Source organism: Pinus tabuliformis, chromosome Q (assembly GCF_031772625.1).
Source record: "Pinus tabuliformis cultivar Carrire ecotype Pingquan chromosome Q, CPIR1, whole genome shotgun sequence".
NCBI classification, from domain to species: domain Eukaryota; kingdom Viridiplantae; phylum Streptophyta; class Pinopsida; order Pinales; family Pinaceae; genus Pinus; species Pinus tabuliformis.
In genome coordinates, this window is record NC_142296.1 from 497,000,424 (window position 1) to 497,015,464 (window position 15,041).

The 15,041-nt window shown below is 38.3% G+C and overlaps 1 protein-coding gene and 1 pseudogene across 1 annotated transcript; both read left to right on the forward strand.

Annotated features, from left to right (window-relative positions):
* The first annotated feature begins 8,084 nt into the window (after positions 1–8,084).
* On the forward strand, positions 8,085–8,938 carry LOC149220333 (KH domain-containing protein At5g56140 pseudogene; annotated as a pseudogene).
* A 5,497-nt stretch (positions 8,939–14,435) lies between these two features.
* LOC149220334 (uncharacterized) lies at positions 14,436–14,771 on the forward strand. Its single transcript, XM_089387055.1, has one exon. It carries the CDS (start codon positions 14,436–14,438, stop codon positions 14,769–14,771), a length of 336 nt encoding a protein of 111 aa, XP_089243181.1.
* The last annotated feature ends 270 nt before the right edge of the window (positions 14,772–15,041 follow it).

The window sequence follows — 15,041 nt, forward strand, 5'->3', positions numbered from 1 at the left end:
TTCACTAAGAGTGAAGCCGATCCAAAGCATTGTTTGAAGGTTGTGGATTATAGACCTCTCATATGAGCACCTTCTGAGGACGACCTATTTCAAATAGGTGCAGACCCTCTCACTTGCAGAAGTAAGAGGGAGTTGGATTCCGGATGTGGAATGGTAAACTGCAAGCCTGTGACTACCTCGAGGATCTTAACTTTCAGAAGTTATATGGTGATGATGTCGGACCAGATTTGGGAAATGCCTCTGAGTTCCATAAACTCATTTGCATTGATGTTTTTGGTGAACTTCCGTTCGGACATACGTTTTGCAGTTAGCATGGTGAGGTCATATTTGGTTGAGCCTCACTGGATTCGTGCTAAGAATCTTCTGAGATATCTTCGGGGCACAATCTCTCATGGATTGAGATACACTACCGGAAATATGAAGCTGCATGATTATTCGAATGTTGACTGGGCAAGCAGTGTAGAGGATCACTAGAGTACTTCTCAGCGCTAGTTCTCTTTGGGTTCTGCTTCGATATCATGGATGAGTAGGAAGCAGAAGTCGGTTGCTATAAGCACCACCGAGACCGAATACATAGCTACGAGTATGATCTCGTATGAAGCTGCCTAGTTGTGGAAGCTCTTCAGTGAGCTGTTTGTACACATGATGAATACCATTGTGATTCTCTGTGACAACCAGAGGGAGGATTCGATTATTGAGGAACCCTGTATTCGATGATTGCTCTAGCAGATAGACATCAGATATTTCCTTATCTGGGATATGGTAAGTCGATGAGCGAGGAGGCTCCATCGCATTGAGGCTAACGTACAGGTCATAGACATTTTGTCAAAACCTTGGGAAAGGTCAAATCTGTGACTTTCCTGAACGACTTGGAGTCATTGAGAGACATTCTTATAAGGGTCCTGCATGTTGCATGCATTGAGCTCTGGGAGCTCTAGGGGGCTTGGGGTACTTACTGGAGCAACATACGACCACAGGGCAACTCACCCTCCCCTGGTGGTGTGCTATGTACGGGATAATTAGTTCTCCCGTGGCAACTGTGAAACAAGATGATTAGTTCTCCTGTGGGTCGGGATGATTAGTTCTCCTGTGGCAACTGTGGAACAGGATGATTAGTTCTCCTATGGGCCAGGATGATTAGTTCTCTCGTGGCAACTGTGAAACAAGATGATTAGTTCTACTGCGGGTCGGGATGATTAGTTCTCCCGTGGCAACTGTGGAACAGGATGATTAGTTCTCCTGTGGGCCGGGATGATTAGTTGTCCTGTGTGCTGGGATGATTAGTTCTCCTGTGGCAACTGTGAAACAGGATGATTAGTTCTCCTGTGGGCCGGGATGATTAGTTATCTTGTGGCGATTGTGGGGTAGGATGATTCATTCTCCTGTGGACAAGATGATTAGTTCTCCTGTTGAGGCATCCTACCCATGCAGTCTGGGACTCATGGGAAGTACCTCTCATCTGATCAATGAGCAGGGAAATGGGGTTAGGGACCATAATAGTACTATCGATGGGTGCATCATGGTATCTACCGTACTCCCTATGCTAGGATGACCTCCATTGATCTGGGATCAATATGAGTGGTTTGAGACACTCTCTTGTGATATTGATCTGGGATCAATAAAACTGACTTCGGGTCAGTAAGAGTGATGTGACACACTCTCTTTAGATGAAATTGAATTCGGGTCAGTAGAGAATGGTATGGGACATTCTCGATCAATTATTCTTCTTCATGGTTCATTAGAGCAGAGTAGAGAAAAGCAGAGCTCAACAGAGCAGAGCAGTGCAAGGCACTAATGGAAGAGATAGTACAGTTGGACATATGTATTAGTGGATGGAGTTCTCCCTAGTTGAGAGGGAGTGTTAAAATTCGCAACTAGGGCCAAACTCCATGTGGGTCATCTTATTTATGGAAGATGATATTTTTCTTGGATCCCTCTCATCGATAGGTGTATGATTGATCTAAAGATCATCCGATTCCGATAAGTATTCATGGAGATATGAATTTATTTCTATTATGGGACAATTTGTCAAGGTTGGCCAACAACCAAATAAACCCCAATTGTGCTCAACATTTTAGTATAAATAGAGGTGGCCTTCAAGTCATTTTCAACACACTTGGGATCTCTTCCTCTCTACTTGTATTTGGGTTTTAATAGGAGGAGAGATCCTAAGGGATAACGCTGGCTAATTTAGAGGGCAGAAGCCAGAACTGCCAGGAACTGTCGGAACAGCCGGAACAACCAAACTATCGGAACTGCCGGGAACTGACGAAACTGCCGGGAACTGACGAAACTGCCGGGAACAGCCGGAACAACCCGAATTGCCGAAACTGTCGGGAACAGTCGGAACAGTTGGAACAACCGAATTGCAGGAACTGCCGGAACATCCGGAACTACTGAGAACAACCAGAACAACTGGGAACAGTTGGAACAGCCGAAACTACCGGAACTACCGGGAACAACTAGAACTACCGGAACTGTCGGAACAGCCAGAACTGCCGAAATAGCTGGAATTGCCGGAACTGTCGGGAACAACCGGAACTGTCGGGAATTGTCAGAGCATCTGTCTCCGAAGGAGAGTAGCATGCAAGGGACAACTAACTAACATTGGGATAGTTTTATGGTACTTAGCAGCAAATACACCAAGCATGCAATGTTACAGCTAGCATGCAAGGGACAACTAGCATGCAACAGCAAGCATGCTAAGGACAACATGCATGCTAAGGACAATAAACATGCTAGGGACAACAAGCAAGCAAGGTGCAGCCAAAGCATAGGTCAGTATGGAGACATGGTGTAGCAATGGCACATAATGCAGTACAGTGATGGGTACAATCATGATTAATGAAGCGCGATGAGAGGCAGCATAGTGATGATGGGTGCATCATGGTGCAACGCGGTGAGGTGCAACATGATGACGAAATGTATCAGAACGATAGGTGAAGGAGTCACCTTGGAGAATTAGTTGAAGCATCATGTCTTCAACTGATCTCATGTATCATCTTTTTAGAGATGATCTTTACTCTTATCTAGATAAGTCAAAGTGTTGACTTCTGTTGTAAACGTACTATCTCTCTCTCTCTCTGTTGAACTATTGAAGAACATATAAGAATAATTGATCAAGGGTTTCCCCACATTGGGGTTTGTCCCTGGCTAGCGCCACATCTTGTGTCCTCTTGTCTTGGCTTGTCTTCTGCGATTTATGTTTATGTTCTATCTGTAGTTTACTTTAATGTTGATGTGATTGCTAAGCTGGAAAATATATTGAGCTAACTGTGAAAATTGAAATAAATTGCTCTAAGCATAGGGCATACCTAAAATTAACAAATAGTGATGTGTAGTGATCAATTATAGAAGTATTGTGCAAGATACTCATATTGAGCAATACACCGTTATCTTCTATACAACATTCTTTTATTGATTCAGAGCACAATGGGATCTAGTATAAAAACTGTGAAATGTGGTTTGCCTGTTGATTAGGGTGGTAGGGTGGTGCAAGGAGGGTGATTGGAGTCACCCTCAGGTTTTGGCCTAGAACACTTCGAGACGACAGGGTTGTGCTACGACAGGTCCTAGCCTGCACAGGGTGTTGTGGCATCCTTTCAGTTAGGGCTGATAAACTACATGGCGATGAAGCATCCTTCCGACAATAGCTGGTAAACAGAGTGTTGGGGCACTCATCAGATTGTGCTCTGACTCACACGACATTAGGGTATCCTTCCAGTTGCATCAGGTTATTAGGGTTTCGAAGCGTCCTACAAGTTGTAGCCTGTGAATTAGGGGGTTGGAACCTCCTTCAGTTGTGGCTGAAAATTTGATGTAATTACTTTTCTTTTAAATAAGAGGAGAAAACAATTACTAAATAAGCGTTCGATGGGTTTTGACCCGGAGGGGGTTTTCCACCTAAAAATCTACGTGTCCTCTGTTTCACCTTTCTATATTGTTATATGGCATTGTCTATTGTTGATTTTTGTTTATGATTATTTGAAGAAGAACAATAATAATAATTGAATATTAACTAATGCTCTAAAAATATTAATAAAGTGCTAATTGCTAGAAATATTGATTCACCCCCACTTGAGTATTTCCAACAAAACCTCTTCCACCTGGATCTATCTCTAAGCGCATTTCAATATCTATAGCTACTCCCTCTAACTTTGAATCTTATGCTTTTACCTGAGCTAGAACTTGAGCTGAGGACCTGTCACACCTAGCCATGCTCCGAGGATCTTGCGCCTGAGTATCCATCAATGTCATATCATAACAACTGAGGTTCTTGATAGTACCTAAAGAATCACTCTTCCTCACCACCTACTTCCTCTTAGTAACTGACATTGTTACCGTATTCAATATCCCATCGAATATACCCATAGGTTTTCCCAACAACCTGTATGACTGCCCTTGTTTGATGCCAAGTGCTATGATTGCATCCAAGGTCGCTCCCTTTGAATATAGAAGCACCTTTCCATCCCGAAACAAAATTTTATATCCAAAATCCTCCAAGGGTGAGACTGAGAGCATGTGCGACATAAACCCTGGAACAAACAACATTCCTGTCACCTCCATAAATCCTCCTGACTCTAGTTGGCATCTAACACATCCAACCCCCTTCACTACATGCATGGTACTAGTCCCACTAAACACACTACAATATGAGCCTATCTCAAAAATACTGTTGAACGCCGATCTCATCCATGTCATCTGACTAGGCGCTCTATGTTCACTAGCCATAACCCATTGTCCTCATACACAACAACACTACCGTCAGAAATACATGAAACTAGATAAAATTCTTTCTCAAATTTCTCCGTAAAGTCATCAATATGAGTTGATGCTGATGCAACCACCCGATCCTCCTCCTCCTTCTTCTTGTTCTCGTATGGACACTGGCTCGCATAGTGACCAATCTCATGACACACAAAACACTTCACTTTGATAATGTACTTCATAGAAGAAAATCCACCACTTCCCTTTACCTTTGCTCTTTACATCAAGAGAAAAATTCTCATCATCATCCTTTCCATCATGTTAGCATGCAATTTTGGAATGTCTTGTTGTCTCTTCCTTTACAAAATCATCCCACAATCTATCCCAACTAGACAAATTTTTCTGTGTCACGATCCCATCAACAAAGGCATCCAATTTTGGAGGAAATCCACTCAAGGCTCATCTGATTAACTATTCACTAGGAATAATTCCCCCCATTGCTTCCAAGTCATCTCTAATCTGAGTGATCTTGGTTAGGTATGATGCAACTGTGTCAGTTTCATACATCTTGGTGTTTCTTAGTTTCTCCTTCAACACCATTTTTTTGTTTTGGTTTGTACTCTAGTACAACTTGGTTAAGGATACCCACATCTCAAGGGCATACTTTTTCCCTGTCACACGAGGTATAACATGGTCTATAATGAAGTCTAGGATTATTCTCTTGGCCTTCATGTTCAACTTATTAAACTCAACCAACCGAGTATGATATGCAGGAATTGGGACAACCTTGTCCACAATGTCCCACAACTCTTGCTCTTCAAATAATAAAACAATCTTCTCCTTCTAGGGACTAAAATTTTTTTCCCCGCCCAACTTGTCCTCATAATGTAGACCAATAGTCATCTCCGTCAAACTTACCAACAATTAACTTTTCACCCTCTACACGTTTCCTAGGCCTGTTTCTTGCTTCCCAAGACTATTGCCCACACAGTGCAGAAGTGAAACAATGATTTTTTTTTAATTTCAAATTATGATTGTGTGACCCTCTGCTTGTCTGCAGCCCTCCTCGGCCACCAACTCGATTGAATCCATGAAAAAAAGATGTTGACGACTCACAATTGGCTTGTTGCTATTCTCGTTGATCACTTGCAAACTGCGTCGTCGTGGCCATGTCCTCGTCTACTGGTAGTCGACCGCTTCGCTGCTCCTCTACACGTTGTCTCTTATAGTATCTTCTGTCGAGTAGTTCCTCGGTGAAGTTATCAATCTCAATTGTTGTTGACTAGGGCTAGTTGTATGCGCTCACAGTCCCTGGCATTTCCCTGACCAAGTCCTCTCTGCGCACACCAGATCTACTATGGTTCACTGTTTGGGTTCTCGACTTGACCTTTGCAAGCAGTCCCCTGCTTGTCTGCTAGTCAATCCACTGTCAGGTTCTACCACCACCCTGAGCTCCTCCCTGTGGTCCACTGTCTTTCACGACCAAAAAAAACTTGTTGGCTCCCCTGCGACCAATTTACCTTTGTTGGTCAACGGGTCATGTTCTACTCCTTGGTCCGTTTGTTGTGCCATCAATGGGCCTGCTAGCTGCTCTGGCAATGGCTAGCTTGATGATTAGTGAGTTGTCGGCCTGGCCAACGGTTGGCTGGGTCGTGTTCCTAGCCAGCCACCACGGGCTCCCACGCCCTTTTTTTTAATTTTTAAATGAGCCTTCTTTCCTTCTTGTTTTTTATTATGATTTTTTTTCCTTTACTCGTTAAAAAAATTTGCCTGTAAAAAAATTTCATTGGCCCAAAAAAAACCCCACCACCTTTAGAATTTTTTTTGTTTGTATGATCCCAACGAACTTGGTTGTGGCAATCCAACACAAACCTGGTCATTTGTAATTCTGAAATAAATTCAAAGTTGGTGCTCTGATACCATGTTATACTTTTCTGAACCCAAGACCTGATATTTGGTTCCCAACAATTATTAACTAAATGAATACACAACCAGATTCCTAACACAAAAAATATAGCATAAGAAAAAAAAACCTCGATCTGGATCACATACACAGAAATAAATTTATGTCCAATCAACAATTTTTCATTAATAAATTAATCACATAACTTACTTGGGCCCCCGTACTAGGGATAATGGCCCAATTGAGAAAATACAAAATTGATCACCAGCCTCACTGCACTCTCTCAAACCTAGCACACACTCATTAAGAAGCCTCTCTCAATCTTGTGTTGCTATTGTGTCTTCTCCTCACCTTAGCTTCACCTTTATAACTTTACATTGAGCCAAAACCCTAACCCTAATCTCAAAGTGATGGACGACCCAGATTAGATCTCACCTCGAGATCAACAACTAAGATTAAAATTTAGTCACTAAAGTAAATAATTTACTTTATCTAAGTTTTTATTTTAACTCAATAAACCAACATATAATTATGTGCTTTTTCCTAAGTTTAATTACGCTAAGTTACATAAAAAAATATTATAAAGTAAAATGTGAACTACTTTTACATGCCTAGACACAAGGCCTCTACAAAATTACTTACTCGAGCTACAAACTTTAACACATAGAACTTGGTCCAATGCTTTAGCCTTCCCACCACTACACACCCATACTCATATCAGCGCGGTTGGGTCCAAAAGGATGACCCTCCTCTTACTATCTCCCACCATTGTGCTATCAACTTTGCTCTTGACCTTTTTCGAGATACTCTAATAATTGATATTTCTCCTCTTAATTATACCAATTTGTTACTAGACATTCCATACCAACAGGGTTTACAGGGTATTTATCATGTTAAAGATCACCAATACCACCTGTAACATAAGGGCTGCATCATAAAGACCGCACCTATGTGCTACTTGACTCATCAATCAATCAATCAATCAACCCAACCTCCTATTGAAAAAACCCCTATAAAAAAAGTCAATTTACACCGATGCATTTCTTTGTGTTTGGTTTGCCTGGTCAATTGAGACAACCTCACCCTCCGGCCATGGCTCCACTACAATTTGCAGATGCCTTCAGCGAACCCACGGGGCTACCTCCAACATACTCTGTTAAAAACAAAATCGATCTTATTCCGGGTGTTGTTCCTTAAAAGGAAGGCCACCCTATAACATAAACAAAAAAACTCTCTTTTCCGCTTTGGGTTGCCATGGCTTCCAGCGTTTCTGGAAATCAGAGGCTTCAACAACCCAGATTTAGCAGCTCGAGTTTTGCCATATTTATCAACTCTAAGGCCCAATCTAAGCCAAACATATGAATTTATAGCCATCAACGACATATTCACCGCAATTTCCTAGAAGGCGTTCTGCAAGCATTTCCATAGCCAAGCATGACAAGTATCTTACTAACAAGCATTTCCATAGCCAAGCATGACAAGTATCTTACTAACAAGCATTTCCATAGCCAAGCATGACAAGTATCTTACTGAGCTACTTACTGAACGACAAAAACTCAGTCCTTCTATACAAGTTTTGCCACAGTGCCGTTGAATGCTAACCCAAGAAATAGTGTGTCTAACTGTCTTGTTGGGGAATTCATCTTTTTTAGACAATGATGGGCCTAAGCGTAGTAGCCTCTTGACTCACGGAGGATTAATTTCAACTGGAGGAGTGGACATGACTGGATGGGCTGCTTACCAATCATAAAGGCCAAGCATGGAGCACCAGGTGAAGGTTCTAGTGGAACTATTATTAGAAAATATCAGAGTTGAAGTTCCAGTTGACAAATATCCTAACTTTAATTTCATTGACGTCTCCTTCATCCTGGACGCAACTCACTACAACGAGTTGAAGCTGCTACTGAATGTCGAGTTCTACTCAGAGGATAGGGTTCAATTAAAGGCCATGCAATGGTAATTTCAATATCCCTGGAGGCCATGATGAGGGACAAGCCAGGGTATGAGCATCTCGATGAGCCTCTCCACAAGGATGTGGAGGCCGAATTGCCTGCCAGTATCATAGATGCTCACTTACTACACGCACGAGAGATACTAGAAGAATTGCTGAAACCTGTAAACAAGTCACAAGAAATTTTCAAGAAGCAGCAATTAAGAGAGATGGACATTCTGAATGGTACATTGCGAGAAGATGGTTCGTCCATAGTTAGTTTAATATCTCCAGTCAACAACAGTACGCTGGGAATGAAAAGTACAACACGCCAGCAACCATATTCATCAAATCTTGTGGGTTGGAAGGGGAACATACCAGTGCACGCAAATCGATGACAACAAAAACATTGAAGCGCAATTTCTCTCCTTGGGTGGAGGAAGGAAGTAGGGAGGTTTTCCAACCTCTATTGCATAGTTAATGCCCCTCACATGCGGGGGCGATAGCCACATATAATGCGCGACGTGATAACAAGAGAAAAAAAAAATGGCGTACATTCTATGTGGCTATCGTCCCCGCATGTCAGGGGGCATTAACTATGCAATAGAGGTGGATTTAGGAATCGCCCCGTTGTCACAGCACGCTTTTGACCACTTGTTTATGTACTCCCCAACTCGCCTTATAAATTCATTTTAACACAAGTGAGTTTAGCTTTTCATTTTAACGCAAGTGAGTTTAGCTTTCATTTTACTCGTCCCTTTTCCCGGGTTCTGGGGGACATCTTTTCCGTGTGTGTTTTTTCTCGGTATCATGCGATCAGGGGTTAAATTTGACGTCCCTATGTCTGTATTTCACATTTTTCCCCGTACGTTTTAATTTTAAACCTCCACGTCATGCGCAATTTGCCATTCATTTTCAAAACCGTCGTATTGACGGGCATGTTTAAAAATTAAAAGTTTTAAATTTTTTGTATATAAATTATATATATATATATATATATATATATATATATATAGATATTTAACCTATGGCATTTTTAATATGGTGTGACAGTGATCGGATGGCTATCAGATCTGCGGATTTTGCATTCAATTCACATTGGGCCCTTCGGGTTTACCGCTTACCAGTTACCAACTTACCACCTGTAAACTTTAATACGTACAAGATTCCATTAATGAGTCCTGTCGCGGCCCGCGGGGAAATAATCCATCGTTTAAAGCTTTATCGTCAATTTACCACCGAATCCCGATCACTTGTGAATCTGTGATGTGCTGTAGCCTGTAAGTTGTGACTCAGAGTCATCTTCACTGCTTGTCTGTGTGTAAATTGGTGGGAGAATTGGGTTATAGTAGATAGGGCTTTCTAACGTAGATGTCGGCCAACACCCCGCTGATCTGTGCATCGTGAATCAGGTATTTTGAATTCTTTGATATGTATCGCATAGCGTTTGGTTTTTATATGCTGAAATCTCTGGATAGCTCGGGTGGATATTTTGAAGGTAAAGAAATTCATGAAAAAGTTGGAAGGTATCGCTCTGAAAAAGATTAAAATGAAGAATATGGGAAGAGAAAAGAAAATAAGCTATCAAGATGGTATTTTAGTTTTGAAAATGAAAGCGTTATTAAAAATCATTTATTTTTTATCATCTCCTTAAACTGAAATTACACTGATTTTTGAAAATCTAGGGTAACACTTATCCCATTTTTTTGGTGTGCGCAGGCATGATCATTTTATGCATCCAAAATATCTATTCCTAGTTCCTACCCATTATCATTTTATGTTCCCAAAATATCTATTTCATGTTCAGATTTTTTGTGAAAATATGAGCAACACTGTTTTACATAGTTGAATTTAACTTTTAATGTATAGAATATTTTTTAACTATTATTACAAATATCCCTATAACATTACTTTTGTTTTGCTAGTATATTTCTTTCATTTTTGAATTGCAATGGTTTTAGCGATGCTGCCTTCCTCCATCTCTGAATTAGTTAAAATCACAATGATGGCAAAATCCGTGATGGGCCTATTTTCTGGGCTGATTCCCGTGAAGATTATTGACTCGACATGTTGCTCCCATATTCGATCAAGATCATGTCTGTCGCGGTTTTGGACTCGTTTGATTTCGAATGCCTTCTGTTAAGTCTTACAACCCCATATTAATATTGGGTGATGTAAGTTGATAATTCCTGTGTTGTTATTGAACACCATTTTATTCCTTGGGCAAATTAAACTTTTCTACCCTTCTTTTTCTTCACTTTTGGCCAACCACCAAAGTTGGAAGTGGTAGTTACAATAGCCATTTGATGGTCTTCCATATTCACATCGATTTCTCTATCAAGAGTCCCAACTCTCTCATGCATGAATTCTTTTTGTGCCACTCACCTCTCTTTTAGATGTAGACTTCTCATTCTTTTGTTGGTGAGTTTTAGTAGTTGTTACCTTGGTCGAAATTGGAACCATTGATCCTTAGTGCTTGAACCCCCTCTTCTCTATGACTTCTTGGTAATTCTGTTGAATAATATTTGTAGTGTTATATGGGTTTTCTTCCTTTTCTAGTTTGGCTTCATGGGGATCTAATAATTATCCACTCTTTGGCTTTTGGGTATGTCTTTTTTCTTTTTCTTTTGGGTTCTTTCTTTGCCCAAGGATATAAAATTTTCTCTATGACTTCTTAGTAATTTTGTTGAATAATATTTGTAGTGTTATATGGGTTTTCTTCCTTGTCTAGTTTGGCGTCATGGGGATCTAATAATTGTCCACCCTTTGGCTTTTGGGTATGTCTTTTTTCCTTTTCTTTTGGGTTATTTCTTTGCCTAAGGATACAAGATTTGTAAATGTCAGAAAAAAAATTATTTTTGTGAGTCTTTCCTCATCCACAGATCCACCTCTACACATCCTGGAAAAAGTAAAAATTATTTTTGTGAATCTTTCCTCATCCACCTTTAAGAATTGCCCCAAAGAATTATGGATTAGGCCCTTTAAGAACTTAGGGCATAATGCTTGTCCGAAATCCTTTGGGCAAAGTTTGGGCTCCATATGGAAAAATAAGCCCCTTTTACTCTTCATTTGCATAGATTTTAACATAGAAAACTCCCTCCCTAAACACAAAGATACCTGTGCTTCGGTGAGTCTGTAAATCCTAAACACATAGACCAAAACCCTAATAAAATTCATTTTCTAAAACCTCATGACTTGAATATATTTTATTCACAATTTATTTTATTTATTTTTAAATTAATAAAATTAATCTATGAAAGTAAATTACAATTATATATATATATATATATATATACCATTACTATGGCATATGGGATTATGTCAAAAAAATTTGAGTTTTTGTTATCTATTCACACTTTTATTTTATTTATTTATATATTGATTAAATTAATTTATGAAATTAAATTACAATTTTATATAATAATAATAATAGTAGTAGTAGTGTGACATATGGGATTACATGAAAGGATTTTGAATTTCTGTTATCTATTTATACTTTTAAGTTGATGAATACCATGTTATCTCTTACCATAGAGTTTTTATATATTTATGTAGAATTTGTTTATAATTAGGTAAAATTTGTTTAAAATTTAGTAAAAATTTATTCAAATAACAAGAATTTTAAGGATTTTATATCCCATTTTGAGAATTTTATATCTCATTTTGAGGTTAAAAAGAATATTAAAAAATAAAATAAAACTTAGACTAAAAATTGTTTAAACGCCAAAAACTCCAAAACTCTTATAATACATACAACTTATAATACATTGACAACTTATAATACATCCATTGACAACTCCCATATTTTTTTTTAAATATGAGTAACACTGACGTGCCTGGCCTGCCATATTTCACCTCTTGATTTACTCATTGTTACGGCAGTCCCCTTTTCATTGACAAGTAAAGTGTACTCAGAATCAATTACATGGTACGTTGGATGAACTTTGGCGTTTCGGTGATGTATCCATATCAAAAATAGAAAGTTACAAGTGCTTGTATTTATGTCACAACAGATCATATCCAACCCTTGATATTTACCACACGTACAAGTTGTTTGTTTTCGATCCCTTTACTGTTAGCCTATCGATAAAACATCCAGAAATTGATATAGGTATAAAACTTACATTGGATAGAACCTAGTTGAGAACTTAATCAGTTTCTGACCTCCACGGGTGCTTCTAAACAAAATATTGACAAAACCCTGAACCCCTACTACAGAAAATAGAGGAAAACATACTACAGAAAATAGAGGAAAGCATATTACGAGACTCGATTGCTCACGTTGAAAGCTTCGATCTCTGTGCGAACTCCACATTAATCGTAACCGTCCGTTAAAGCAACGGTCTATACGCGTTTTTTTCTAAATTTATATCATTTAATTAGCGAAATTGGCATCCATATAAGGTAGCCTTCCTCTCTGTTTAGTACGATGATAAGAATGAATGATATTGTGTTACTTTTACTAGTAATTTTTGGGTAAATAAAAATATTTAGAGTGTTTCGTTTTTTTTTTTCAAAATCAACTTTATGAAGGTCGCTTGTCACGTTTTATGAATATAAAAATAAGTGAATGATATTGTGTTATTTTTACTAGTTATTTTTGGGTAAATAAAAATATTTGAGTGTTTCGTTTTTTTTTTCAAAATCAACTTTATGAAGGTCGCTTGTCACGTTTTATGAATATAAAAATAAGTTCTGATGGCTTTTGTGGCTTTTTTCTCCTATCTGTGTTTCCTTATTTTATGGCTTTTTTTTTCTGGTAATATGTGTTTCCTCGTTTTACGGCTTTTCTAAATATGGATGTTAGCTTTTTTTAACAAGCATTCTCACTGTAATAAATTGTATATGTAAAAGTTTTTTAAATCAATTTATGTAAAAGTTTGTTATATCATTTTTGATAACAGCTCTATTATATTCTTTAGTTTTGGATTTTTGTTGTAAAATTTCATTTGTTGGATTAGTTAATTGAATTTGTTAAAGATGTATTTTTATAATTTTATTAAATGATTTATTTAGATTTATTTTTAGCGTTTGGGATTTTTAGCAGCATACCAGTGCAAGATTATTTTTTTAATATGGTTTTAGTTGATGAAATGAAATTCATATATACTAAATACTTTATTTTTATTATATAGGTATTATATATCAAAAATGTCTTCAAAAAAGGGAATAAACTTTCTATCAATTTTTTTTTTGGATGGTCTAATACATCTCAAGCTTCATTGCCATAAAGAAGATCATGATTTTGATCTAAATGAAGATTTAGATGTCTTGGGGCATAATGAAGAATATGATATCTTGGAGCATAATGAAAAAAGTGATGAAGAATTTCACCACGGAGAACCTAACATCCAAAAGAAAAGAAAAATGAAAGTAAAAAGAGAGTTTCGTGATTAGTGGAAAACTAAGTATAAGTGGTTGAGAGAGGCAAAGCATGAAGGAAAAACAATTATGAAATGCATATATTGTGAAATGCATAAGGCAATGGGGCCATGGGGAATTGGGACTGGTTGCTCTACATTGCAGCATGATTCTATAATTGTTCATGCTAATTCAAGCATTCATAAACTCTCACAGGCAAAGTGGATATGTGGAAATGAGAAGAAGGCGAAGTCTATTACAGAACACATTGCATGCATTGATGATATGAACAAAGAAGGAGTCATCACTACTATGAAATTAGTATATTGGATGGTGCAAGAGGATCTACCACTTTCAAAATATGAATCTCTTTGTTTGCTTACAATGTCTTTACACATGCCAAATATGCCAAAGAACAAAGAGTACACATCATATACAATTCACATGGCTGCAAAAGAATTCCTTTTTGCTATATCTCAGTACCTTGAAGAGCTATAAACTTCCAAAATGCTAGATAACCCTTTTTTTTCATTGATGTTAGATGAAAGTACAGACCGTAGTTTAGAAAAACATCTTGTGGTTTATGCCACGTTTTTAAACTCAAAAGGATTGGGTCCTCCAATTTCACAGTTTTTAAAGCTCATAAATGTTTGCAATGGAAGAGGGAAAACAACTTATGATGCGATCAAACATTTAATGGAATCAAGGGGCCTTTCAACAGAAAGATTGATAGGAGTTTCCACAGATGGCGCTTCTTCAATGGTTGGTAATCAAAATGGTTTTATCACTTTCTTGAAGAAAGATGTGCCTAATCTTGTAGGTGTTCATTGCATTGCTCATCGTGAAGCCTTAGCTGCATCAGATGCTTAAAAAAAAATACCTGAATTATTATTTGTTGAGAAATTAGCAAATAAGGTATATTCTTGGCTGCAAAATTCTACGAAAAGAAATAGTCAACTTATTGCTCTACAGGAACTTATGCAACTTGAAACTCTTCAAGCTCTTCAAATCCATGGAGTTAGATGGCTTTCAAGGGGACAAGTCATTGAAAGACTTGTTGCACTTATGCCTCCCATATTAACATTGTGGAAAAATGAAAGAAAAGACTCATGGTATGATAAGGCAAGAATCTTTTCAGTA